Source organism: Heptranchias perlo, chromosome 12 (assembly GCF_035084215.1).
Source record: "Heptranchias perlo isolate sHepPer1 chromosome 12, sHepPer1.hap1, whole genome shotgun sequence".
NCBI lineage: Eukaryota > Metazoa > Chordata > Chondrichthyes > Hexanchiformes > Hexanchidae > Heptranchias > Heptranchias perlo.
This window is the reverse complement of record NC_090336.1, coordinates 53,810,244-53,837,487: the sequence shown is the minus strand read 5'-3', so window position 1 is coordinate 53,837,487 and position 27,244 is coordinate 53,810,244. Positions and strand designations below refer to the sequence as shown.

The following is a 27,244-nucleotide window of genomic DNA, read 5'->3' as shown; positions in this document are numbered from 1 at the left end:
TGCCGTGGGTCCATAGGAAGAAAATGTCGTCGATGTATCTGGTGTATAGTGTTGGTTGGAGGTCTTGTGCAGTGAAGAAGTCCTGCTCGAACTTGTGCATGAAAATGTTGGCGTATTGGGGTGCGAATTTGGTCCCCATGGCTGTTCCGTGTGTTTGGGTAAAGAACTGGTTATCGAAGGTGAAGACATTGTGATCCAGGATGAAGCGGATGAGTTGTAGGATGGCTTCCGGAGATTGGCTGTTGTTGGTGTTGAGTATTGATGCTGTCGCAGCGATGCCGTCATCGTGGGGGATACTGGTGTATAGTGCCGAGACGTCCATCGTGGTGAGAAGTGTTCCTGGTTCAACTGGTCCGTGGGTACTGAGTTTTTGTAGGAAGTCTGTAGTGTCACGACAGAAGCTGGGGGTTCCCTGTACGATGGGTTTCAGGATGCCCTCGATGTATCCAGAGAGGTTCTCACACAGGGTTCCGTTGCCACACATTTCGTAAGTCACACATTTGACAGTGGCGTCATTCAGTGAATCTACACTGGGAGCATCAGGATATCTGCTTGTAGCTGCATGAATACAGCATAAAAATCTTACTAGAAAAAGGTATAATTTCAATATTTATACTGACCCAGTTATTGTGAAAGTGCTGAAACATTCATGATCTTAGAATTTGTAGAATAAATAAAACTAAGCCTTGGGTTTCAATTGATTAACTCTCTGCTTATCTGGTTACTTCAAAATTGTCATCCGCTAAAGTGTCCTGTCAGATGATAGCCAGCTAATTGCAACCACAAAGACCTGCTTATACTGCAGGGCTGCCCAAGTTGTTGTCAATAATAACTATGCCTTTATTTTTACATAAACCAACCTTTGGCTGTATGTCCTTTTGTAACAGAGCACCATGCCTGCCACAATGAACTCAGGAGCCGTAAAACGACAAAGCAAGAATCCTGCAAATGGAGTTGGCCCAAGTGAGAAGGAGCAACTGGGGCAATGGGGCAGAGCTTGGTAAGAAAATGAATATAACAGACAAACATGTAACAGGACTTTGCCACATAGGGACTATCTTGTGGGCTGAAGGTGTATGTGGGATTTATACTATATATTTACCCATGTAAAATAATAACTGAATTTCGAAGTAATTCTTTGTTAGTGAAGTGGTTTGGTACGTTTCTGAGAAATGCAATAAGGCACCATTTAAGCGCAATTTCTTTTTTTCAATTTATCTATTTATTTTTCACTTCATTTTCTTACTGTGTTGCCAAGTATATGGATTGATTTTTGGGAAAGGTACAACTTAAGGAAAACCTGCATATAAGGTTCAAATTAGTCTGGACAACCAGGAGTTGAGCCTTGTATTCTCGTTGACTTTTGAGAGTCAACTGCAAGACCACAATGAGGAACGAAGTGTGCGATTAGCTCAGTGCAGACAGCAAATACAGAGAACGAAAGTGCAGCCAATGAAGTACTTTTGAAATGTAGTCATTGTTGTAGTGTAGGGAAATGGCGTCGGCCAATTTGCGCACAGCAAGATCCCACAAACAGCAATAAGACAATGACCAGATAATCTGTTTTAGTGACGTTGGTTGAGGGATAAATATTGGCCAGGGCACTGGGGACAGCTCCCCTGCTCTTCTTCAAATAGTACCGTGGGATCTTTTACATCCACCTGAGAGGTCAGACGGGGCCTCGGTTCAAAGTCTCATCCGAAAGACGGCACCTCCGACAGTGCAGAACTCCCTCAGTACTGCACTTCTGAAATGCCAGCGTAGATTACGCGCTCAAGTCTCTTCGATGTGGCTGGAACTCACAACTTCTGACTCAGAGACGAGAGTGCATGCCCCAAACTACCCATGATCAACACAGGAGGTTTATTCATAAATAGTTAATGTTTCATCTAAACATCCAAGTATTTAAGTAAGACATTTTTCTACTCAAAAAAGTATTAATATCTTCCAATGAAAAATCCTATTTTCTCTGGAAGAGAATGTTGAAAAACCTCTCTATAAACAGACTTTCTATCTACAGTTTGCACCTTGATACGATTAAACAGCTTTATAGGAATTGGTGTTTGCCCAGTGATTTGCCTATAGAGTAAACAGTATGTCATAACATTTGTTTTGATCTGTGATGATTGGACTGATTCATCTCAAATCCATTACCTTCTGCAATGAATCTAATTCTATATAAATGTCAGGAGCTTCAATTTTTTTTCTAAAGAAGAGATTTTCATAAGAAAGATGTCGTTCAAGAACTTCACAGTTCTACCCTGAGGTTGCATGTATGTGTTACAATACAATCTGCGGGACCAGAAGCCTTCTGCGTGTCCTAACAAGTGAATGTTCCATAGCAACATTTCTGTTCCATATCAACATTGAGGATGGTTTTCAAAAAAAACTTGAGCCGGCTAAATTATAAATTGAATCCTCCGATAGCTATGATGTGTATTTGCAGTTTTTTCTTATTTGTTTTTTTTTCGACACCCTCATATACGAGGGTTTATTTGTGGTTTCCATTGTAGTAAAGCTGGTTGTTAGATACTGACTGACCGAGAATTAGGGATGTCGTTGGTAAAAATTGAAGTGCATCACAATATACAATCAACCTTTACCCCTGCGCTCTCTAATTTGCTCACTTTGCTCATTGTCAGCTGTGCTCAGTCGGTAAGACTCTTGCTTTTGTGTCAGCAAGTTGTGGGTATAAGTCCCACTCCAGGACTTGAGCTAATAATCTATGCTGACCCTCCACTGCAGTATGAAGGAAGTGTTGCGTTGTCAGTGCTGTTATCTTTTTGGATGAGACATTATATCCCAACTGCCTGACCCAGTGGATGAAAAACTCTATGGCAGTAGAGAGAAGATCGTTCTCTAGGTCTCCTGGCTAACATTTGTGTCTCAACAAATACTACCAATTTAAAAAAAAAGATGAGCTGCTCATTCGTCTCATTTACTGTTTTGTGGGAGCTTGGTGTGCAAGTTGGCTGCTGCTTTTGCCTACATAACAGCAGTAACTACAATTAACAGCAAATCATTGGTTATGAAACGGTTTGGGATGTCCTGAGTACATATAACCACCTACATAATTGCAAGTTCTTTCTTCTTTCCTTCAAATGCCTCGTTAAAATTAATCTGTAACTGTCTCACAAAAAGTCAGCATCCATTCATTTCTTTTTTCCTCTATGAAAAGCTTTGGCATATTTTTCTATGTTAAATGCATTATATAAATACAATTTGTTAATTTCTCCTTCTACCTAATGTTATAAATTGCATATACGTACAGTAAAGGATATGAGCCAGGTCAATTCATAATCACTGGAATGCATTGCCTGAAAGGGTGGTGGAAGCAGATTGAGCAGTAACTTTCAAAAGGGAATTGGATATATCCTTGAAACGGAAAAATTTGCAGGGCTATGGGAAAAAAGCAGAGGAGTGGGACTAATTGGATAGTTTTTTTTAAGAACCGACACAGGCATGATGGGCTGAATGGCTTCCTTCTGTGCTGCATGATTCTCCAATCACCCTCCTAACACTGGAGAATAGTACGTAATGAATGGGAGCTGAATTGCAGAACAAATTGTGTAACTCAGCTTCCATTCACAAAACAAATTTGGACCATTGGATGTAAAGAAAACCATGAGGGTTTCATTTATTCCAAATTCTATACATTTATGGGGAGGCTGGTCAGACCCACTTTCAGTTCCACCACTGCAAGTTCAACATGACCTCTTACCTTCCATTCTTCCACTCTTCCTTCAGTTTTTACTCCATCCACCTGCAGAAAAAAATGTCACGAGGAAAAAATGTTGAGAATGAAGTGTGCACAAACCCTGAAGAGTATTGGTGTAGGCACAGTTTTTCACACTATGCCCTGGTTTTATTTTTGAACCATTTGAATATTTACAGCAAGCTTTTGGTCATCCCTCCTAATATTTCCCTTTTTTTTTGGCTCAGCATCCATCTTTGTCTGACGAGACCTATGTGAAGCACTTTGGGACGTTTTTCTACTTCAAAGGTTCTACATAAATGCCAGTTGCTGCAATTGCTGTTGTTGCAGACATACAAGACATAGGTCCCATGAAAGCCGTTTGCCCAGAACAGAAGCAAGAGGCAGATGAAATGATGCCCTTTTTTTTGCCACCAGATGCATCTCCTCCCTCGTTCATGAAACATCCCAAAGCATAAAGGGCTTGGAGCATAAACATGTATAATATTATGCCTGTCAGTTTGCTGCAGAATTCAAATATTTGGTTTGTAAGTCAATAGAAAGCCTTCACACCATCCTCCCAGCTGTGGGAGTGAAACACCGTAATCAACAGAGGGAATTAAAAACCAGGAGAAGCTTCACCTGATGACTTATTTACTTACAGCAGTGATTAGCTGAGCTACATGGAACAGGAAGTTAGCAGATTCGATCCCCAATCTGTGTTGAGTTAAATGTACGGAGTCGTACAACACCAGGTTATAGTCCAACAGCTTTATTTGAAATCACAAGCTTTCGGAGCTTTCCTCCTTCGTCAGGTGAGTGTAGGGTTCCATAAAGGCACAGCATATATAGTCAGAGAACAAAGCCTGGTGATTACAGATTATCTTTCCAACTGCCCGTTATCACACCTCGGCAGAGATATAATCAAAGCAATCAAAGGAGTGGATGGTGTTCAGACAGAGAAACATTACATCCAAGACTACTGAATACACAAGCGGTCATAACACAAAGACAGAGAGAGAGAGAGAGACACCTGAAAGGCAGTGAGAGAGAGAGAGAATGACCAGTTGTATTAAAAACAGATAACTTTTTTTAGCTGGTGGGGTTACATGTAGCGTGACATGAACCCAAGATCCCAGTTGAGGCCGTCCTCATGGGTACGGAACTTGGCTATCAATTTCTGCTCGACGATTTTGCATTGTCGTGTGTCTCGAAGGCCACCTTGGAGAACGCTTACCCGAAGATCGGAGGCTGAATGTCCTTGACTGCTGAAGTGTTCCTCGACTGGGAGAGAACCCTCCTGTCTGGCGATTGTTGCGCGGTGTCCGTTCATCCGTTGTCGCAGTGTCTGCATGGTCTCGCCGATGTACCACGCTCCGGGGCATCCTTTCCTGCAACGTATGAGGTAGACAACGTTGGCCGAGTCACAGGAGTATGCACTATGTACCTGGTGGGTGGTGTCCCCTCGTGTGATGGTGGTATCTGTGTCGATGATCTGGCATGTCTTGCAGAGGTTACCGTGGCAGGGTTGTGTGGTGTCGTGGACGCTGTTCTCCTGAAGGCTGGGTAATTTGCTGTGAACGATGGTTTGTTTGAGGTTGGGTGGCTGTTTAAAGGCGAGTAGTGGAGGTGTGGGGATGGCCATAGCGAGGTGTTCGTCATCATTGATGACATGTTGAAGGCTGCGGAGAACACGGTGTAGTTTCTCCGCTCCAGGGAAGTACTGGACGACGAAGGGTACTCTGTTGGTTGCGTCCCGTGTTAGTCTTCTGAGGAGGTCTACGCGATTTTTCGCTGTGGCCCGTCGGAACTGTCGATCGATGAGTCGAGCATCATATCCCGTTCTTACTAGGGCGTCTTTCAGCGTCTGTAGGTGTCCAACCTCAAACAAACCAGCGTTCTCCAAGGCGGCCTTCGAGACACACGACAACGCAAAATCGTCGAGCAGAAATTGATAGCCAAGTTCCGCACCCATGAGGACGTCCTCAACCGGGATCTTGGGCTCATGTCACGCTACATGTAACCCCACCAGCGAAAAAAAGTTATGTGTTTTTAATACAACTGGTCATTCTCTCTCTCTGCCTTTCAGGTGTCTCTCTCTCTCTCTCTCTCTCTGTCTTTGTGTTCTGACCCCTTGTGTATTCAGTAGTCCTGGATGTAATGTTTCTCTGTCTGAACACCATCCACTCCTTTGATTGCTTTGATTATATCTCTGCCGAGGTGTGATAACGGGCAGTTGGAAAAATTATCTGTAATCACCAGGCATTGTTCTCTGACTATATATGCTGTGCCTTTATGGAACCCTTCACTCACGTGACGAAGGAGAAAAGCTCCGAAAGCTTGTGATTTCAAATAAAGCTGTTGGACTATAACCTGGTGTTGTAAGACTCCTTACATTTGTCCACCCCAGTCCATCACCGGCATGTCCACTTCATGTGTTAAGTTAGTTGATCTCAGCTAGGATGACAGTAGGGCTTTTATTATTAGCGGCAGGAAAGTCAGCCAGAGTTAGTTTGAGTTGTACGTCTGTTATTACTAGACTCGGACACTCACTAGTTTCTATAATGTTAGGTATTCAGTTTTTGAAGATTTATTGATTTCATACTTTTAACATGTTAATTTCTTGCCATTATATGGTGGTTCTCAAAATACTTTTCAAATTTAAAAAAATAAATAATTGAAATGGCTACCTGTGCTTATTTTTTTCAGGAAAGTGGATTGGTTTTCCCTTGTGTCAGTTATCCTTCTCCTCCTATGTGCTCCATTAATTGTATTTTACTTTGTGATGTCCTGTGACCAGTACCAGTGTGCTCTATCTGGTCCTCTTCTTGATTTATACTCTGGAAAGTCGAGCTTCGGTGACATCTGGAGTCGAGCCCCATCCTTCAACTGGACAGCTGCTAAGATCTATGCCACGTGGGTCTGTTTTCAAGTAAGTTTCTGTTTGTAGGCCTTTAACCGTGTGGCTGCCAATTTTGTTTAAAATTTAGGTACAGAATTCCACCGGAAGATGCTAAGTTACAGCAAGGCATTCCAATTCCCTTTTTAGGGCTAGGTTTTGGGTGGAAAATCTAGGCCATTTCATTTTGATACCCTGACCAAGTCAAGCTCCATTATCCAGTGGAGAATGAATGGCATGTGGGTGGGGAAAGAGACAATTTTTTAATATGTGTTTAACTGGACTTAAGGAACGTTTAATTACAAGGTTCCTTTAAAGGAATGAAAGAAAGAAAGAACTTGGCATTTATATAGAATCATAGAATGGTTACAGTATAGAAGGAGGCTATTCGGTTCATCGAGCCTGTGCCAGCTCTTTGAAAGAGCTATCCAGTTTGTCCCATTCCCCCGCTCTTTCCCTGTAGCCCTGCAAAGTTTTCCCTTCAAGTATTTATCCAATTCTTTTTTGAAAGCCATGATTGAATCTGCTTCACCACCTTTTCAGGCAGCGCGTTCCAGATCATTACTACTTACCGTGTAAAAAAAAGTTTTCCTCATGTCGCTGTTGGTTCTTTTGCCAATCCCTTAAATCTGTGTCCTCTGATTCTCGACCATTCTGCCAATGGGAATGGTTTTGCTTTGTTTACTTTATCTAAATCCTTAATGATTTTGAACACTTCTATCAAATCTCCTCTTAACCTTCTCTGCTCTAAGGAGAACAACCCCAGCTTCTCCAGTCTGTCCACATAACTGAAGTCCCTCATCCCTGGAACCATTCTAGTAAATCTTTTTTGCACCTTCTCTAAGGCCTTCACATCCTTCTTAAAGTGCAGTGCCCAGAATGGGACACAATACTCCAGCTGTGGCCGAAACTGTCTTTTATAAAGGTTCAACATAACTGCCTTGCTTTTCTACTCTATGCCTCTATTTATAAAGCCCAGGATTCCGTATGCTTTTTTAACTGTTTTCCCAACCTCTCCCGCCACCTTCAAAGATTTGTGCACATATACCCCCAGGTCTCTCTGTTCCTGCTCTACTTTAGAATTGTACCATTTAGTTCATATTGCCTCACCTCATTCTTCTTGCCAAAATGTATTACTTCGCACTTCTCTGCATTAAATTTCATCTGCCATTTGTCCGCCCATTCCACCAGCCTGTCCATGTCCTCTTGAAGTCTATCACTATCCACCTCACTGTTTACTATGCTTCCAAGTTTTGTGTCATCTGCAAATTTTGAAATTGCACCCTGTACACCCAAGTCCAAGTCATTAATATATATCAAAAAAAGCAATGGTCCTAATACCGACCCCTGGAGAACAACACTGTGTACCTTCCTCCAGTCCGAAAGACAACCGTTCAGCACTACACTGTTTCCTGTTACTTAGCCAATTTCTTCTCCATGCTGCCACTGCCCTTTTTTATTCCATGGGCTCAATATAGCGCCTTTCACAATCTCAGGACATCCTAATATGCTTTACAGCCAGTTAAGTACTTTTGAAGTGTAGTCACTGTTGTAAAGTAGGAAACAGGCAGCCAATTTGCACGCAATGTGATAATGACCAGATGATCTGTTTTAGTGATGTTGGTTGAGGAATAAGTATTGCCCAGGACACTGGGGGAGAACTCCCCTGCTCCTCTTCGACGTAGTGGCATGGGATCTTTCACGTTCACCTGAGAGGGAAGATGGGGCCTCAGTTTACCATCTCATCCGAAAGACGGCACCTCCAACAGTGAAGCATTCCCTCAGTAGTGCGCTGGGAGTGTCAGCCTGGATTATGTGCTCAAGTCTCTGGGACTTGAACCCACAACCTTCCGTTACCAATTGAGCCACGGCCGTACCATCTGAAAGGGAACAAAAGAACACTTGAAGCACAGATTGTAAAAAATACATCGACCGCAGGTTACTGTAAATATCCTGCAGTAAGATTGCTACCAGGATTTTATGTATTTACTTAAGGCTATCCAGAAAACCTTTTAACTTTAAGAACAAACAAAGAGCATCGATAAAATGAACAATGTGTTTTATTAAAATAAAAACACAAAATGCTGGAAACGTTCAGCAGGTCAGACAGCAGAAAAATGTGGAGAGAAAAATGGAGTTAACATTTCAGGGTGATGACCTTCCATCTATTGACTTGGCAACAATTCACAGCTCCAATGGGAGAAAGCCCCAAACAAAACCAGGGGGTAGATCAGGTTCTGAGGATGAGCCAAATATGTTCCAAAGAAGCCAACAAATCCTTTGTACAAGGTCTGCCCTCACTTCAAGGTGCAAGCATAAGGACTCAGAAATTGCCATGTCAGAAAGTAGGATCTATGTTAGGAAATCGGGCCCGTTAGCCACAAGCTGAATGTCCATTTGACTTTCTCAGGACAGTGGAAATGATTTATGAGCTGCCAACAAAATGGCAGGCACCAATTCCTTTTGTGAGATCCCAACAAAAAAAGTTTTAAAAACAGGTCTCCTAATATTAAAAACACTCGTTAGTGGGTCATGTGATTGAGTGAAACACTCTAAGGAATTAATGGGCTAGATCTTGACTTTGTACGACCAGAACAGTTAGGCCTTCATCACATCTTCCACAGCAACCAACCTATCTGATACTTATCCAAAAAGATGCACGTGGGCCTGTATACCCTATGAAGAGTTTTGTATTGAGTAACTTTTAGCCTCCCACCAAGAAGTGTGCGGATCCGTGTTGTGTATACTTACCCATCTAAAATGGCATGTCTCGTGGTCTCTTCCATGAAATGTGCTTATCCAGTGAGTAGGTGATTCATACAGATCAGAAAGGTGCCAGGGAAGTGGATTGGTTTTCCCTTGTGCCAGTTATCTTTCTCCTCCTATGTGCACCATTAATTGTATTTGAGTTTGTGATGTCATGTGATCTCTGGTCTATGCCGACTTGGCCGATCTCAGCTGAGTCTGCAGCGGGTGTCCTGCAATTCGCCCCAACTCCCATAGGTTAGGGATCTCTCTCCTGACCGCTATCCAGCAGCCCCTGGTGGAAGTGTCCATGTGCGGGCTTTAGGTAAGGATGCAATCAGGCTCGAGTTGTGATGCTCTCTCCAGTTAAATAGCCTGCTAAAACTCACTTTCAAGATGCGCACATGAACAGTGGCTATTTGGAAAAAATCATGGAAGATGCCCAGTGTTTGTTCATTTCTACAGGACTAGAATATAAAATCTTGATTAGGCCACACTTGGAGTGTTTTGTGCAGATCTACATAGAAACATAGAAATATAGAAAATAGGAGCAAGAGTAGGCTATTCGGCCCTTCGGGCCTGCTCTGCCATTCAAAACAATCATGGCTGATCGTCTGACTCAGTACCCTGTTCCTGCTTTTTCCCCATATCCCTTGATCTCTTTAGCATTAAGAAATATATCTATCTCCTTCTTGAATACATCTAATGACTTGGCCTCCACTGCCTTCTGTGGTAGAGAATTCCACAGGTTCACCACCCTCTGAGTGAAGAAATTTCTCCTCTTTTCGGTTCTAAATGGCATACCCCGTATCCTGAGACTGTGACCCCTGGTTCTGGACTCCCCAGCCATCGGGAACATCCTCCCTGCATCTAGTCTGTCTAGACCTGTTAGAATTTTATATGTTTCAATGCGATCACCTCTCATTCTCCTAAACTCTAGTGAATATAGGCCTAGCCGACCCAACCTCTCCTCATATGTCAGTCCTGCCATCCCAGGAATCAGTCTGGTAAACCTTTGTTGCATTCCCTCCATGGCAAGGACATCCTTCCTCAGATAAGGAGACCAAAACTTTACACAATACTCCAGATGTGGTCTCATCAAGGCCCTGTATAACTGCAGCAAGACATCCCTGCTCCTGTACTCAAATCCTTTTGCAATGAAGGCCAACATACCATTCGCCTTCCTAACCACTTGCTGCACCTGAATGCTCACTTTCAGCAACTGGTGTACAAGGACACCCAGGTCTCTGTACTGTAAAAAGGATAATGAAGCACTGGAGAAAGTGTAGAAAAGATTTACAAGGATGTTACCAGAATTGGGAAGACGCAACTGTCAGGAATGATTGAGCACATTGGGGCTCTTTTCTCTGGAAAAGAGAACAATAAGATGAGACCTGATAGAGGACTTCAAAATTAAGAAGGGGTTCGATAGGGTGAATGTGATCAAACTGTTTGCACTTGTGAGTGTGTTCAGAACAAGGGTCATACATATGAGATAACCATTAACAAAGAATTGAGAAATTTCATTACAGTGATGAGAATTGGAACTCACTGGCACACGGAGTAGCTGAAGCAGATAGCATTGGCCCATTTAAGGGGAAGCTTGATGCATTCACGAGGGAGAGAGGAAAAGAAGGATATCGGGGTGAAGGGTGTGAAGAGGTAATTAGAATGGGAGCAGGCTCATGTGAAGTTTAAACACCGGCATAGACCACTTGAGCTGTATTTTATATGTTAAACCATACCCCAGTAATAAAAAAGGGTCGGAGGAAAAGTTTCTGAGGGAGAAGAAAAAAACGCAATCATTTCAAGAGGCTCGAAGGCAGAGGAAGAGCCTAGCTCCTTCTGAGCGATTGTAAGAGGCATTTCTAAGGGTCTGTATGTCAGCTTGCTTTTAAAGTCCTCAGAAGAGGATCTGCCTCAGGATTTCTTGACAGATCCATTCTTAAAAATTGATTTAAGTCTTTCAGTTGGGAGAGAAGCGTGAAATGAATAAGTGTCTTGATTGTTTTTTTGAGGAGTTTCACATATCCTCTTGTTATGATAAATTCTGTCTGTGGGTTAGGAGCAGTAGGCAACAGAGCAGCATTGATGGTTGTGAAGTTTGTGGTCTCCGCTGAGTGGAAGCAAGCTGTGTGTGAGAGAGAGAGAGCTTACAAGGTAGTTTGTTGTGTGTTTATAAAATAATCTTCTCTTCCAAGCTGCATCAAGAATAGAGAACATAGTCCAGACTGCAGACACAACCTTTGTACCTCTATAGTACTTTGTGTACTGACACTCACTCTTTTTGTTCTGGGTTCCTGTCAGTCAACCTGCAGATGTCTAAACCCGATTGTTGAGCAACAGCTTCTTTCACTTTGATTTGGAACTTCATGTGTCACTTGAGCTGGCCCACCACATAAACCACTTCCTCTGGAACACTTCCCATCGCTTTTTTAAATATTTAAAAAAACAAATATAGTCGTCATGTTTTTAATTTAGTCTTTTCCTTCATTTAAAGGAAGCTTGTGATTACCAAAGATGTTTTCAGTTTCTACATTTGTGAAGCTGAAGTGATAACAGGGTTATTGGTTTGCTTTGATCTTTGAAAGTCTCCATTGAGGATCCACCATACTTCACAGAACTCCTACGACCTCAAGGACAGTGTGACCGCACCAGTGTGGGACTACTTTCTCACAGGCCTGTTCCTTATAAGTCACAAGGTGTGCTGCGTCACCTAGTATCACAATGCTGCTGTCACTCTTTGTTCAAATTTACAACAACAACAACTTGCATTTATATAACGCCTTTAACGTGGTAAAACATCCCAAGACACTACACAGGAGCGATTATCAAACAAAATTTGACACTGAGCCACATAAGGAGATATTAGGACAGGTGACCAAAAGCTTGGTCAAAGAGGGAGGTTTTCAGGAGCGTCTTAAAGAAGGATGGAGAGGTTTAGGGAGGGAATTCTAGGGCTTAGGGCCTAGGCAGCTGAAGGCACGGCCACCAATAGTGGAGCGATTAAAATCGGGAATGTGCAAGAGGCCAGAATTGGAGGAGCGCACAGATCTCGGAGAGTTGTAAGGCTGGAGGAAGTTACAGAGATAGGGAGGGGCAAGGCTATGGAGGGATTTGGAAACAAAGATGAGAATTTTAAAATCGAGGCAATCTCAGACCGGGAGCCCATGTAGGTCAGCGAGCACAGGGGTGATGGATGAACGGGACTTGGTTCAAGTTAGGATACGGGCAACAGAGTTTTGGATGAAAATTTTAGAAGAGAAATGTTTAAAAAAATCATAAAAATAATCCCTCAAAAATTCCCTCATGACCTATATTCAGATGCTCCAGCTATAATACCCAACACAAAAATCTGCATAGTCATAGTATGTAACAGCTGCAATCCTTATCCATTCATATGAATATAACATAGATGCTCCATTTGTTTTTTTAAAAAAATCTTTTATTTAAACTAAGTTTTTTTTTTCAACTGAAATCCAATGCATAAAGCGATCCTCACGCAGTGGGTTTGGTAGCATAGTGGTTATGTTACTGGACTAATAATCCACAGGCCTAGACTAATAATCTGGCATCAAGGGTTCAAATCCTGCCACGGAATTTAAATTCAATTAATTAAATAAAATCTGGAATGAAAAAATACGAGTATCAGTAATAGTGGCGATGAAACTACCGGATTGTCGTAAAAACCCATCTGGTTCACTAATGTCCTTTAACCTACCGTCCTTACCAGGTCTGGCCGAAATGTAACTCTAGACCCATAGCAATGTGGTTGACTCTTAATTGTCCTCTGAAATGGCCAAGCAAGCCACTCAGTTATAAAATCTAGCTTAAAAAAAGTCATAATAAGAATAAAACCGGACACGACAAAGGCAAACCAAGCCCAGTCAACCCTGCAAAGTTCTCCTCACTAACATCTGGGGACTTGTGCCAAAATTGGGAGAGCTGTCCCACAGACCAGTCAAGCAACAGCCTGACATAGCCATACCCTCAGAATTATACCTTTCAGCCAATGTCCCAGACTCTTCCGTCACCGTCCCTGGATATGTCCTGTCCCACCGGCAGGGCAGACCGACCAGAGGTGGAAAACAGTCAGGAGGGAGTGGCCCTGGGAGTCCTCAACATTGAACTCTGGACCCATGAAATCTCATGGCATCAGGTCAAACATGGGCAAGGAAACTCCTGCTGATTACCACCTACCACCCTCCCTCAGCTGATGAATCAGTTCACCTCCATGTTGAACACCACTTGGAGGAAGCACTGAGGGTAGCAAGGACACAGAATATACTCTGGGTGGGGGACTTCAATGTCCATCTCCAAGAAATCCCATCTTCACACTGAGGATACCATCGAACGTGTTATGTGGCACTACCACCGTGCTAAATGGGATAGATTCAGAACAGATCTAGCAGCTCAAAACTGGGCATCCATGAGGCGCTGTGGGCCATCAGCAGCAGCAGCAATTATATTCCAGTACAATCTGTAACCTCATGGCCCGGCATATTCCTCACTCTACCATTACCAACAAGCCAGGGGATCAACCCTGGTTCAATGAGGAGTGTAGAAGAGCATGCCAGGAGCAGCACCAGGCGTACCTAAAAATGAGGTGCCAACCTGGTGAAGCTACAACTCAGGACTACATGCATGCTAAACAGCGGAAGTAACATGCCATAGACTAGAGCTAAGCGATTCCACAACCAATGGATCAGATCAAAGCTCTGCAGTCCTGCCACATCCAGTCGTGAATGGTGGTGGACAATTAAACAAATAAGAGGAGGAGGAGGCTCTGTAAATATCCCCATCCTCAATGATGGCGGAGTCCAACACGTGAATGCAAAAGATAAGGCTGAAGTGTTCGCAAACGTCTTCAGCCAGAAGTGCCGAGTGGATGATCCATCTCGGCCTCCTCCCGATATCCCTACCATCACAGAAGCCAGTCTTCAGCCAATTCGATTCACTCCATGTGCTGTTAAGAAACGGCTGAGTGCACTGGATACAGCAAAGGCTATGGGCCCCGACAACATCCCGGCTGTAGTGCTGAAGACTTGTGCTCCAGAACTAGCTGCACCTCTAGCCAAGCTGTTCCAGTACAGCTACAACACTGGCATCTACCCGACAATGTGGAAAATTGCCCAGGTATTTCCCGTCCACAAAAAGCAGGACAAATCCAATCCGGCCAATTACTGCCCCATCAGCCCACTCTCAATCATCAGCAAAGTGATGGAAGGTGTCGTCGACAGTGCTATCTAGCGGCACCTGCTCCCTGATGCTCAGTTTGGGTTCCGCCAGGACCACTCGGCTCCAGACCTCATTACAGCCTTGGTCCAAACATGGACAAAAGAGCTGAATTCCAGAGGTGAGGTGAGAGTGACTGCCCTTGACATCAAGGCAGCATTTGACCGAGTGTGGCACCAAGGAGCCCTAGTAAAATTGAAGTCAATGGGAATCAGAGGGAAAACTCTCCAGTGGCTGGAGTCATACCCAGAACAAAGGAAGATGGTAGTGGTTGTTGGAGGCCAATCATCTCAGCCCCCGGGCATTGCTGCAGGAGTTCCTCAGGGCATTGTCCTAGGCCCAACCACTTTCAGCTGCTTCATCAATGACCTTCCCTCCATCATAAGGTCAGAAATGGGGATGTTCGCTGATGATTGCACAGTGTTCAGTTCTATTCGCAACCCCTCAAATAATGAAGCAGTCCGAGCCCGCATGTAGCAAGACCTGGACAACATCCAGGCTTGGGCTGATAAGTGGCAGGCAATGACCATCTCCAACAAGAGAGAGTCTAACCACCTCCTCTTGACATTCAACGGCATTACCATCGCCGAATCCCCCACCATCAACATCCTGGGGGTCACCATTGACCAGAAACTTAACTAGACCAGCCATATAAATACTGTGGCTACAAGAGCAGGTCAGTGGCTAGGTATTCTGTGGTGAGTGACTCACCTCCGGACTTCCCAAAGCCTTTCCACCATCTACAAGGCACAAGTCAGGAGTGTGATGGAATACTCTCCACTTGCCTGGATGAGCTCCAACAACACTCAAGAAGCTCAACACCATCCAGGACAAAGCAGCCCGCTTGATTGGCACCCCTTCCACCACCCTAAACATTCACTCCCTTCACCACCAGCGGACTGTGGCTGCAGTGTGTACCATCCACAGGATGCACTGCAGCAACTCGCCAAGGCTTCTTCGACAGCACCTTCCAAACCCGCGACCTCTACCACCTAGAAGGACAAGGGCAGCAGGTACATGGGAACAACACCACCTGCACATTCCCTCCAAGTCACACACCATCCCAACTTGGAAATATATCGCCGTTCCCTCATCGTCTCTGGGTCAAAATCCTGGAACTCCCTAACAGCACTGTGGGAGAACTTTCACCACACGGACTGCAGCGGTTCAAGAAGGCGGCTCACCACCACCTTCTCAAGGGCAATTAGGGATGGGCAATAAATGCTGGCCTCACCAGCGACGCCCACATCCCATGAATGAATAAAAAAAAAACACAGATTCTGATTCAACCCATTTAAACAAAGAGTGCGTGTTCCACATAACACAGTCGTGACTTTCTTTAAGGTGGATTTGTGCCGGGTACCATGTGGAACTCTGCAGGGATGATTCTGCTCTCCCAATGGGTAGCTGTGCTCACGGGATTGTGGAATTACGCTTTATATGTCTTGTGCTCAGCAAGGAGGGAATGTTTAATTTAATTCCAGTCATGTTCTTACGAGGGAAACCTCTCGTCTCATACAGCCTGGGAGCCACTTGTTACTGCCAATAATGCTTTGCAGGCAACTGATAGGAGGATAGGTGGAGCTGGGCAAGTTTTAAACCATTTCTTTTAATAAACCAGAATTTTGATAAGGAAGCCTAATTGTTCCCAGTGTAAGGGGGACATTTGTTGAGTGCATGTTGAAATGGAATTCCTTGTCAAATGAGAGATGCATTTTAGGTTGCTTGATCAGAAAGAACTGCAGTGGGATTGACTCTCGTACAGATAACCAGTCTAATTGTGTGCTCATCATGGCCACTGAACACACTATGGCTCTCTCAACCAAACCATCATGATACCCAGTTGTCATGATTGTAACATATGAATGGAATAACTAGGAAGCAGTAAGATATAATTTAGTGATGTCTGGAATAAACTGCTGCATATTTTCACATACTCCACTCTTCCCAGGTTAGTTATTTATATCATAGATTGGTATCAGGCTATACAAAATAAAGAAAAACTAGTGCTGCTTGTGACTATGCATGAGCCAGAATGATAGAGTTTCAATTCTTGCTGTTTCTGAGTGACTGTGTTGTGCTAAAGAGGAGATAAAAGCTTGGAACAACAAAAATAATTGGCCCAGCAAGTCCTTCCCTTCCATCAGAATGACTCATTGCTGATGAGGCTTACTGGTAGTACAACTAAATCTTCCTAAATTACCCATTCCAACAGGTTTCTTGCCAGTTATTAAGACACTTTTTCTGTACATGAATTGCAGGTGTTTTTGTACATGTGTGTGCCTGATGTTTGTCACAAGGTCCTTCCTGGCTATGTTGGTGGAGTGCAAGATGGTGCATATACCCCTGCAGGTAAGATTAATCTTTCATTTTTTTTTGTCAAGCAGTAAAAAGCACAGCCAAGTCACATTGCTTTGATAGACGGTTGAATGTAACAAGGATAAGAGGAGATGGCCATTGTGGAAAAGGAGTAACTTGCTCAGGGATAATGCATTAGGATTTCTTTTATTCAAAGCACTAAATGTGTGCTTCCACTTGGCCTCGAATCACAAAGTTTGGTTTTGTTAACATCTGTTAATCATTTGGTCTTGAAAGCGATTGCTTCTGTTCTAAAGCAGATGCAAGGCTATTTTTTATATTGAATTCTCAAAGTACATCCATAGATGTTCTGAACCGATTTTGAATACATGGTGCTTGCAAGAGAAGTGCATCGATACGTCCAGGTTTCTTGGCATGTCTGTGGTTGTACCACAGTGAGGATCAAGAAAAGGATGGAGGCAGCTTGTTTGATCTTGGCTTTTGGAAAATAATTAGGCCTGTGGAGGAGCGGAGGTGGCGGTTGTGGGGGGGGGGGGGGGGGGAGCCCAGCATAGTACTGGTCATGTCAGTTAAGGTCATTGCCCTTCATGGTCAGTGGGTGGGTCACTGTGATGTGGGGTGGCGGGATGGTTACGTTGTGTGAGCTTTCAAGAAGCAGTGCCAGACTGCATGATATTTGCCCAGATCCCGGCAGAAACTGCCGATATGGATTTTCTTTTCTTCCCAAATCAGGATTATTTCAAGAAACAGTTCCATAATTAAATAAATCCAGTTTGATTGTTTATAATAGAGTTTGCCTCTGGTCACTCCTTTTGCACACCATTCAGTGATGCAGTGCAGCATGCACTGTTGCACCGTATTTTGATGAGGCCCAAATGGCACCTTGAGCTCACACGATGACATGCAGCAGTCGCACGTTCATCTTTTTTGGTGTGAAATCCTTAATCTAATAAATTGAGCAGCTGACCTGCACAAAAAATTCACTCAATGATGCTTTTGAACTGGCAGCTCAGAACTCGGCAAGAATGCTCCAGGGTACCTCTCTCCTTTTCGGCCATCTTTAAAAGAAACTTTGCTTTTGAAAGTGCATAGCTGTGGGAAGTGCTGGTATAGGTCCCCTCCAGCCGTTTGCTTTTCAAGGCAAGTGAGCTCATTAAACAATTATTATCCGATCTGAATTTCTAGCTGTACCTGATTGAACTTGTGTCTGGGGACTGCTGCCAAACCAGACTCCCAATGGTGGGAGGTATGACACCCAATTGGCCAAAGACGAAGTAACCCATCCTTTCATTAGTCTGATAGCTGAATTGTTTTCAAAAGAACATGAACCCTAAAATAGCGTCTTTACTTTACAGGTCTGATCAATAAGTATGAGATCAATGGACTACAGGCGTGGATCATTACCCATGTGCTCTGGTTTGCTAATGCCAACTATTTTTATTGGTTCTCTCCAACCATCATTTTTGATAATTGGATTCCTCTGTTGTGGTGTGCCAACATCCTGGGTTATGCTGTGGCCACATTTGTGATGATAAAGGCATACCTCTTTCCCAGTAATGCAAAAGACTGGTAAGAATTTAATCTGCAACATATAATGAAGAATTGTTCGATGAGAACCTGTTCTCGGGTTTTAGTCAGCGTTGCTTGCCCCTCCAATGCTCCATTTTAAAAGCTGAACATACAGGTTTATTGAAGCAGTTTACAGAATAGTAATGAACTGTGTAAGTGCTGGCTGACATTGTGATTTGTTCCCTCGGGCACTGTCCCCCCTGCCTTTCAAAACTGCTGTTATCACCCCATACTTAAAAAAAACACACCCTTGGCCACACTGTCCATGCAAACTACTGCCTCATCTTTAACCTCCCATTCCTCTCCAAAGTCGTTGACCTTATAGTTGCCTCCTACATCCATGCCCATGTTGTCTCCAGCTCACTGTTTTAGTAAAGTTTCCACCTCTCCCACAGCACTGAAATGTCCCTAATGAAAGCCACAATGACATTCTCTGTGAATGTGGTGCATTATCCCACTTAAAGCTCCTCATCCTCTCTGCAGTTTTCGACAAGTCTTCTTCCTCCAATCGTACCGAGACCATCGCTGTCAAAAGCTTCTCTTTGCACCCCTGCTGTATCCTTGGCCCCCTCCTCTTCCTCATTCACATGTTGCCCCTTGTGGCTGTGGAGCCAGCTGCCACGTATATGCTAATGACATCCATCTCTACATCTCCACCACCTCTCACGACCCGTCCAGTGCCTCTGTGCTGTTGGACTGCTTATCCAACATCCAATCTTGGATGAGCTGCAACTTCCTCCAGCTTAAATAAAGAACAGAAAATGCTGGAAACACTCAGCAGGACAGACAGCATCTGTGGAGAGAGAAAGGTGTGGTTAACGTTTCAGGTTGTCAGCAAAACACTATCTTCAGCCCTCACCACAATGTTCCTACCCTTGCCACCGATTCCATCCATCTCCCTTGCCACTTTCTCAAGGTGAACCAGACTCTCCCAAACTTGGCATCCTGTTCGACTCCGAGCTGAACTTCTGACTCCATACTTTCTCCATCTTCGTAACATCGACTGCCTCTTTCCCTACCTCAGCCCAACTGCTGCTGAAACCTTCATCCATACCGTTATTGTTTCCAGACTCAACTATTCCAATGATCTCCTGGCTGGCTTCCCATCCTTCACCCTCCATTAAGGATGGGCAGTAAATGCTGGCCTTGCCAGCGACACCCACATTCCATGAACGAATATATAAAAAAAACTTCAGCTCATCCAAAACTCTGCAGCCTGAAACCTATCATGCACATTACCTTTTATCTTGCTGACTTACTTGGGCTCCCAGTTTCCCAATGATTCAAATTTAAAATTCTCCTCTATTCGTTTAAATCAGTCCATAGCCTCAGCCCTCATTATCTGAAACATTCTCCAGCACTACACCCTCCACCCCCACCCCCCTCCAAACTCTCAGTTCCTCTGACATGTTATGCATCTCCCTCCTCCCCTTCGCCTCACCCTTCATAGCCGTACCTTTAGTCACCTTGGCCATACGCTTTGCAATTCCCTCCCTAAACCTTTCTGCTTTTTCACCTCTTTTACAACCCTACTTAGAACCTACCTCTTTGACCAAACTTTTAATCACCTCTCCTGATGTTCCCTTCTTTGGCCATGCAATCACAACTTTTCAAGCACCTTAGGGCATTTTTCTACAATAAAGGCACTATGTAAATGCATGTTGTTGCTGTTGTTGTTGGGACTGTTGTTGAAAACTGCAAATTGGTGGCCTTGGTGAGCAGAAGCCTAGTGGATAGATCCACCCTTCTGTAATGGAGTAGCCCACAAACAACTGAATAAAGAGAACAAAGTACAGTTTAAAAATATTAGCATTGCTAATTACTTTATTAAAGCTGAAGTACAATATTTACTTGTTTATTCCCTTTCTTTAGCAAATTTACTGACAATTTTTTCTACGACTACATGATGGGAATTGAATTTAACCCACGGATAGGAAAGTGGTTTGACTTGAAGCTGTTCTTTAATGGTCGTCCTGGTATTGTGGCATGGACCCTTATTAACCTTTCCTTTGCTGCCAAACAGCAAGAGCTCTATGGTCAAGTGACCAATTCCATGATCTTGGTGAATGTGCTGCAGGTACAGTATGTTTCTGTTTCCTCGGAAATGTTAAAAATTCATTGGAAAGAGCCTCAGAGCACTGCAATGGATGACAACATTGGTAGGCACTAATGAAGTAATTGCTGTTTTAAATGTTCTGATTTGAATGATAAACTCTAAATGAGTTCATTTTAAACGTGCAGGCACGAACTGGGGAGGGAAGGGCGACGAGTGCCAACTTGAACTGAGAAGAGAACAGGAGAAGAGTGCCAATTTGAATCGAGGGGGAAGTGAGTGGGGCATGAGTGCCAGTGTGAACTGGATGTAATGGGGAGAAGAATACAGGTGTACAAGGATGGGAGGCAGTACCCGCATGAACTGAGGGTATATAGGGGCAGAAGAGTGCTTTTGTATTGGCCTTTTAAGCTGGATTCCAAACGCCTGGCATCTGTTAGCTGGCTTCCAATGTTTGTTGTTAAATCCAGTTTCTGTAGACTGGCACAATTAACAGCATAATGCCACAAACTGATTCACAAATGCTAGGCTCTAAGGTTATCTTTTAAGGTCAGATGCTATGTAAAAGCGGCTTCAGTTAGCCAATGAAGGAGTACATTTCCACTGGTCAGTGAGTTGCTAACTAGAGGGCACCAAAAGATCAAAGGGAAAGGTTTGTACATGTTTCTTTTGCACAGCGGAATACCCTACCAGAAATAGTGCTGGAAACAGAACCCATAATAGGTTTTAAAAGGGAGGTAGATAAATATTTTGAAAAAAGTATGAGAAAGGGGCAGTGGAATGGAACTAAGAGGATAGTTCTTTCAGAGAACTGGCACAGTCACGATGGGCTGAACAGCCTCTTTCTGTGCTGCAAAATTATGATTCTGGCAGGCAGCATTGGGGAACCTATGCTGGGGCGGAGAATGTTAATGATACATATACAATGTCTCTACAAATGTTGATTAGCTTTTCATGTGATCACTGTAAAGTCACTGACTGTATTTTTAGGCAATTTATGTGCTGGATTTCTTCTGGAATGAAACATGGTATCTGAAGACAATTGATATTTGCCATGACCATTTTGGCTGGTACCTGGGTTGGGGTGACTGTGTCTGGCTGCCATACCTTTACACTCTGCAGGTAAAACAATTTTAAACTGTTATACCAATAAATACTTCACTTTCAGATTTGTTCTCTGTTCACTTTGATGGGGGTGTGATGATGGTACAAGTTGTTTCTTTAAAGAATAATAATGTGGAGCAGATCCCAGAGGAAAGCTCAACGTGAGGAGAGATTTTCTGCTACCATGCACTGGTGACACAGGCAGGGATAGGAGTGGGGGCAGAAAATTGGATGTTGAGTACCGGAAATCCACCACAAGCTCACAGCCTGGTATTTTCCAACCAGGCAACACGGGGGGAGCAGGAGGCATGTGACACGAGGTTGCATGAGCATCAGTAGGCCTTCAAAAAATATGTAAATACAAGCAGGCCCTTCATTTTCCACTGATTTGTTCCAATAGTGCAAGGTCATAAATGGGCTTACTGGCAAGAGAAGAGACTTCCTGGTCTTAAAGCCGTGTGTCCAACGCCTGCACGATACCTCTGCAATGGGAAATGGCAGCGTTAGCATGGCACTTAACCCAGTATAGAGAGTTATGGGAATCGGATGTTAAGAAAGAGATGTGCGTTCATATAGTGCCTTATCACTTCTCTCGGAAATATCTCAAAGAGCTTCGTAAGCAATGAATTCTGGTACAAGATCAGCAATGAGATGAATCACCAGTTTATCTGTTTTTGGAGGTGTGGTTGAAGGAAAAATGTTGTCCAGCTCTGGGAGAACTTCCTGCTCTTCTTCTAAGTAATACTATCCAATCTTTGGCATCCACTAGAACAGGCAGATGGGGCCTTGGTTTAACCTCTCATCCATAAAATGGCACCGCCAACAATTCAGCCTCCCTCAGTGTTGCACTGGAGTGTTAGCCTAGTTTATTTGTTCAAGTCCTTGAGGAACAAGTGCTATCCGTTTTGTGCCTCAGATTTTCTGACGTGGCGAGATTCCAATTTAGCTGCTCAACTGAGGGAGGCTGCATGTTTCACCGACATGGACTGAATGTCAGCTAATGTCTCGCCACAGATTGCTAGAATCTTCCTCACTTTGAAGGCCGAATCAGAACTGTAAAGTGTTCCATTTATTTCATTTCTGAGGAAGCCCTTTCACAACTCACTCATTGCGGGAGGAGGGAATATGTATTTCACACTTGTTAATTCTGTAATTTTATAGAGTATTATTCTTACAAATAAATTAGGTTTTAAAAAAGACTGCTACTAAATATTCATGATATTACCATTCTTAAATTGGAAGCTAATGTTCTCTTCAATGTCTCAGGGCCTGTACCTAGTCTACAACCCAGTACAACTATCGACAGCCAATGTCGTCGGTGTCCTTCTCTTGGGGCTGGTTGGCTATTACATTTTCAGAATGACAAACCACCAGAAAGATCTCTTCCGGCGCACAGATGGAAACTGCAAGATCTGGGGCAGGATTCCTGCGTATATTGAATGTTCCTATGTGTCCATTGATGGTAAAAAGCACTACAGTAAGCTGATGGTCTCTGGATTCTGGGGGGTGGCTCGCCATTTTAACTACACCGGGGATCTTATTGGCTCCCTTTCCTACTGCCTGGCCTGTGGATTCGGACACCTCCTGCCATACTTCTACATCATCTACATGACAATTTTGCTGGTCCATCGCTGTATCAGGGATGAGCATCGTTGCTTAAACAAATATGGCAAGGACTGGAAGCGTTATACGGATGCAGTGGCTTACCGCCTTGTACCTGGAGTGTTTTAGGATGGTTTATATCATTAATGTAGTTTTCAGAGGCTTAATTTTCTTAAGTCAAAGAAAATTTGCCATTACAAATTCTGATTTGCAAGTAAACGTTTTGACAGAACATTTTATTAAAAAGAGGAGGACGCCCTATGGAATCTAAATATAAAAGAAATAAGGTCACATTTACAAAAGTGAGACACCCATTTTTAACAAAAAGTCTGGGATTTCTGCGCAAACTGGCCAAAGTTACGAGACTGGCTAAGTCAAGAGATTTCTATTTGAGTCATTCAGAAATGTGTCTGCTTAACTTTAGTGTTGCGTTAAATTTCTCCAAATCGATTGTGATGAAAGTGGTAAATACTAGCACGTTCCTGTTGGGGTTAATATATTGCATATAATGGCATGTATTAATCTGTGCGTCTCTGAATATTATGTGCCCAACTGTACCAAATACATATTTTAATTTCATTTTTAAAATGCTACTTTGGATATGATTCCCAAATAAGACAATGGAGTTTAATTTTCTGCTTGACGTGTATGCATAAAATTTCTTCCTGTGCTATTTTAATGCAGTTGTTGAACCATTTGTTTTAAATGAGTTCATGATTGTGTCCGAGCAGCACAGGGCAGAGTTTTGTGTTAATCGGTGTGCTACTAAAAGAAATCAAGCACCTAGGCGATTGTGGACACATTCATTGAGTCAAGCATTTAAAAGTAGTTTGCTGGATTTTTTTTTCCATTATTCGTTCAGCCATCACTTTATCCGTGGCATTTGGAGTTGCAAACAAGATTGACAAGGAAATGGCCTTGAGGTGCATTTAGATTGCAAATACCAGCCTGAGACTAGTTGCTGTATCTCAAGTTCCAGCCAGGCAGAACTGTGTTTGCTTTGACTGGCTGGAATTGTAACAGACTTGCAAACGAGCGTTGTGGCTGTGCCTGGATACAGGATGGAAATCTCTTCGCACTAATGCTAAACTTGCACTGAAAATGCCCCTTAATATTAAACATACATGGACCGGAATTTCCTCGATCTGATATGCACCAAAATTACGCTGAAATTTTACGGCTGGTTTGTACGCCGATTTTGCCAACGGCAACTTACACTGTAATTTCCTGAGAGTCTCATCATAGCCTGAACATAAAGAAAACTCCGTAAAACAAGCAGAAATCCGTATAAATAATTTGCACCCGAGGGAGGGCAGAACATCTTCCTTCTCTAAGTCCCTCTTTATCTTATTGATGTCATTTTTTAAAAAATGATGCCATCAAACCAAGACTTACGCATATTAAGAAAAGACAATTGTGGAAGCTATTCTCTTTTTAAGGTAACCGATTCTGGTGCTGTAAAAAACAATCAAAAGTACAGTGCAAATCTCTGTAAGGAGAAATAAAAGAAGTCACCCAAAACACCAGAAATATGACTGAGTCCTGCAGCACAAAATTTGGGGTTCATAATTGGCATAAGTGCAGGAAACCCGCATACTTTGGTCTTTTGCATGGGGGACGGGGCTATGACAATGGATGGTGCGTTTTCGGCGGATATAAGTCGGGAGTGGCGCAAACGATTGAGGAATTTCACACGTAGCATTGTTTCGGCATAAATCAGTTACATGTGAATTTTCTTGGGAGAAGGAAAATGGCACAACTCCGCTTTTATGCCGTAGTTACGCTGAAACTTTCCAGTAAATTCCGGTTTATTTATTCATAGTACATTATTTTAGGGAATGTTTCTAGACATTCTAATTCAAAGGAAGAAATCAAACCTTTCTTCTACTGTTCTATGTGTAGGATGGGAGTAGGTTGCTGAAGAATCTTAAAACTGCCTTAATATTTCAAATATTGAAAACTTAACTTTTTACTGGCCGTATTCAATGGTTAACCGCTATAACATTTTCTCATGGGATCAGAAGCCCTCAGTGTTAGATATGATCCAACGCGTCAGACTGTTGGGTTTGGTTTTTTGACTGAATTAAATTTGCATGTTGGATCCAAGCAAATGCAAACCAGATTTTATATGACTGCAAGGTTAACTAATTAAAGAGACCCACCCTAAGAAATACTGTCAAAATAATAAATGTGTTTCACAAAGTATTGTGTATGTTCATTTTTATTAATTAAAAATGTAGTTTGTTTGTGAGATTTATAATTCCTGGAAAATGTTACTCTTGATTTCAAACTGTGATTCTATTTTCGATGTAAATAATTAAACTGTCACACACACACTCTCTAAAAGTACAGAGGAGGAAAAGAAGAAAGCCAAGTTTTCCAGTTTTTTATGGACTGCTGAATTTCATATATGTTCTATACAAACATCTTTATGCAGTTTACAGCATCTTTATTAATTTGCATAAAGATATTAGTACTGTGCAAATTAGAACTGCCTTCTAATTCACTTCTGACTTGTTTTTAATTGTTGAATAGTTGTATGCAGTAAATAAAACGTGTGCTTTGCAGACATTAATAAGATGGGATTCTGTTTCATTACATCATACTTTCCGTTGACAACATTCACTTCCAAGGGTTCTGTTTATACTTCTGCCCTTTGTTGGCATCACCATAGTCAAATATGTCTAATTAGATCTTGCTTTAAAAAGGCAAGGAATACTAGTAAAACACTACTTCAATAGATATTGACTCAATGAAACCTACCCATTATATATTGTGTGCATATATGTGAAATTACATGCAAAACTCGGAAGTATAAAGAAGTTCCTTTGTTTTTTATTGTCATTCTTCAAGGTCACGTGAACACTTTATAATATGAAACATTAAATAGATTAAGTCTCGTTTCTTGGTAATGATGGAATATGCAGATAGTTACTTTGATATCCAATGTGCAAGTCAAATGAGTCATATTAAAATTCCATAGTACGCCAAATACTGTTTGTGAAACTACCCAGTTTTCTTAGTCAGTAATCTGTGCTTCTGGGAAAGCACATCACCTCCGTTTGCTCTTGCACTCTTTTCAGGTTGGTAGAAACAGCACAACATTGGCAGAGGCTCGGCCACCTGACCGCTCTTAAGCAAGTGGTAGTGTATTGCAAGGGGTGGAGAAGGAATTTGTTTTTTAAAAAAAGGAGGAAATTTGCAATAACAATGCATACAAAGTGTGTTATTTGTCAGGAATGAACTGGACATTATAACTTGATAAACTGCAATGATAATGACAATTGTTATTCCCACATCAACTGCATGAATGCACTGACTTGCCATTTGTTATAGTATCCTCCACAGGGTAAAATGATAGATGCAAGCTGAATTATATCTTCACAGGAACACCACAGCATATATTATACATCAAATAGAGATGAAATTCTTGCCTGCTGATGTTTGTGAAAAAGACACAAGTGAAATGTCTTATTTCACTACTTTCATTATCTTGATGTTTTAGTAAAATTAGCAGATAGAACTTTACGGAGCATTCCCCGTGCGTAAGGGCAGAGGAAAAAGGAGTAGAGATGCGTTTGGTTTCAACTGCCCATTCCTTGTTTTTACTTAAAATATATTACTTTGCACTTATCAACATTAATTTGAATTTGCCATCTGTCTGCCCATTCTGCTAACCTCTATGTCTTACTAGAGTCTTTTACAGTCCTCTTTACTGTTTGCCAATCCCCCTATTTTGTGTAATTGACAAATTTCAATATTGTGTTCCCTACGATGGAAGGTGTCGCCGAGAGTGCTATCAAGTGGCACTTACCAATAACCTACTCACCGATGCTCAGTTTGGGTTCTGCCAGGACCACTCGGTTCCAGACCTCATTACAGCCTTGGTCCAAACATGGACAAAAGAGCTGAATTCCAGAGGTAAAATGAGAATGACTGCGCTTGACATCAGGGCAGCATTTGACTGAGTGTGGCACCAAGGAGCCCTAGTAAAATTGAAGTCAATGGGAATCAGGGGGAAAAC

General features: G+C 42.7%; 1 protein-coding gene across 1 annotated transcript in view; it reads left to right on the top strand.

The window, feature by feature from the left end:
- The window catches only part of dhcr7 (7-dehydrocholesterol reductase), a 41,718-nt gene extending 15,898 nt beyond the window's left edge, over positions 1 to 25,820 (top strand). Inside the window, exons 2-8 of the mRNA XM_067994124.1 lie at positions 888 to 1,000; positions 6,404 to 6,626; positions 16,835 to 16,925; positions 18,248 to 18,461; positions 20,334 to 20,538; positions 21,505 to 21,636; positions 22,885 to 25,820. Coding sequence (XP_067850225.1) covers positions 894 to 1,000; positions 6,404 to 6,626; positions 16,835 to 16,925; positions 18,248 to 18,461; positions 20,334 to 20,538; positions 21,505 to 21,636; positions 22,885 to 23,349 — 1,437 coding nt within the window. The 5' untranslated portion in view covers positions 888 to 893 and the 3' untranslated portion in view covers positions 23,350 to 25,820. The remainder of the gene's footprint in view (positions 1 to 887; positions 1,001 to 6,403; positions 6,627 to 16,834; positions 16,926 to 18,247; positions 18,462 to 20,333; positions 20,539 to 21,504; positions 21,637 to 22,884) is intronic.
- Positions 25,821 to 27,244: the final 1,424 nt, after the last annotated feature.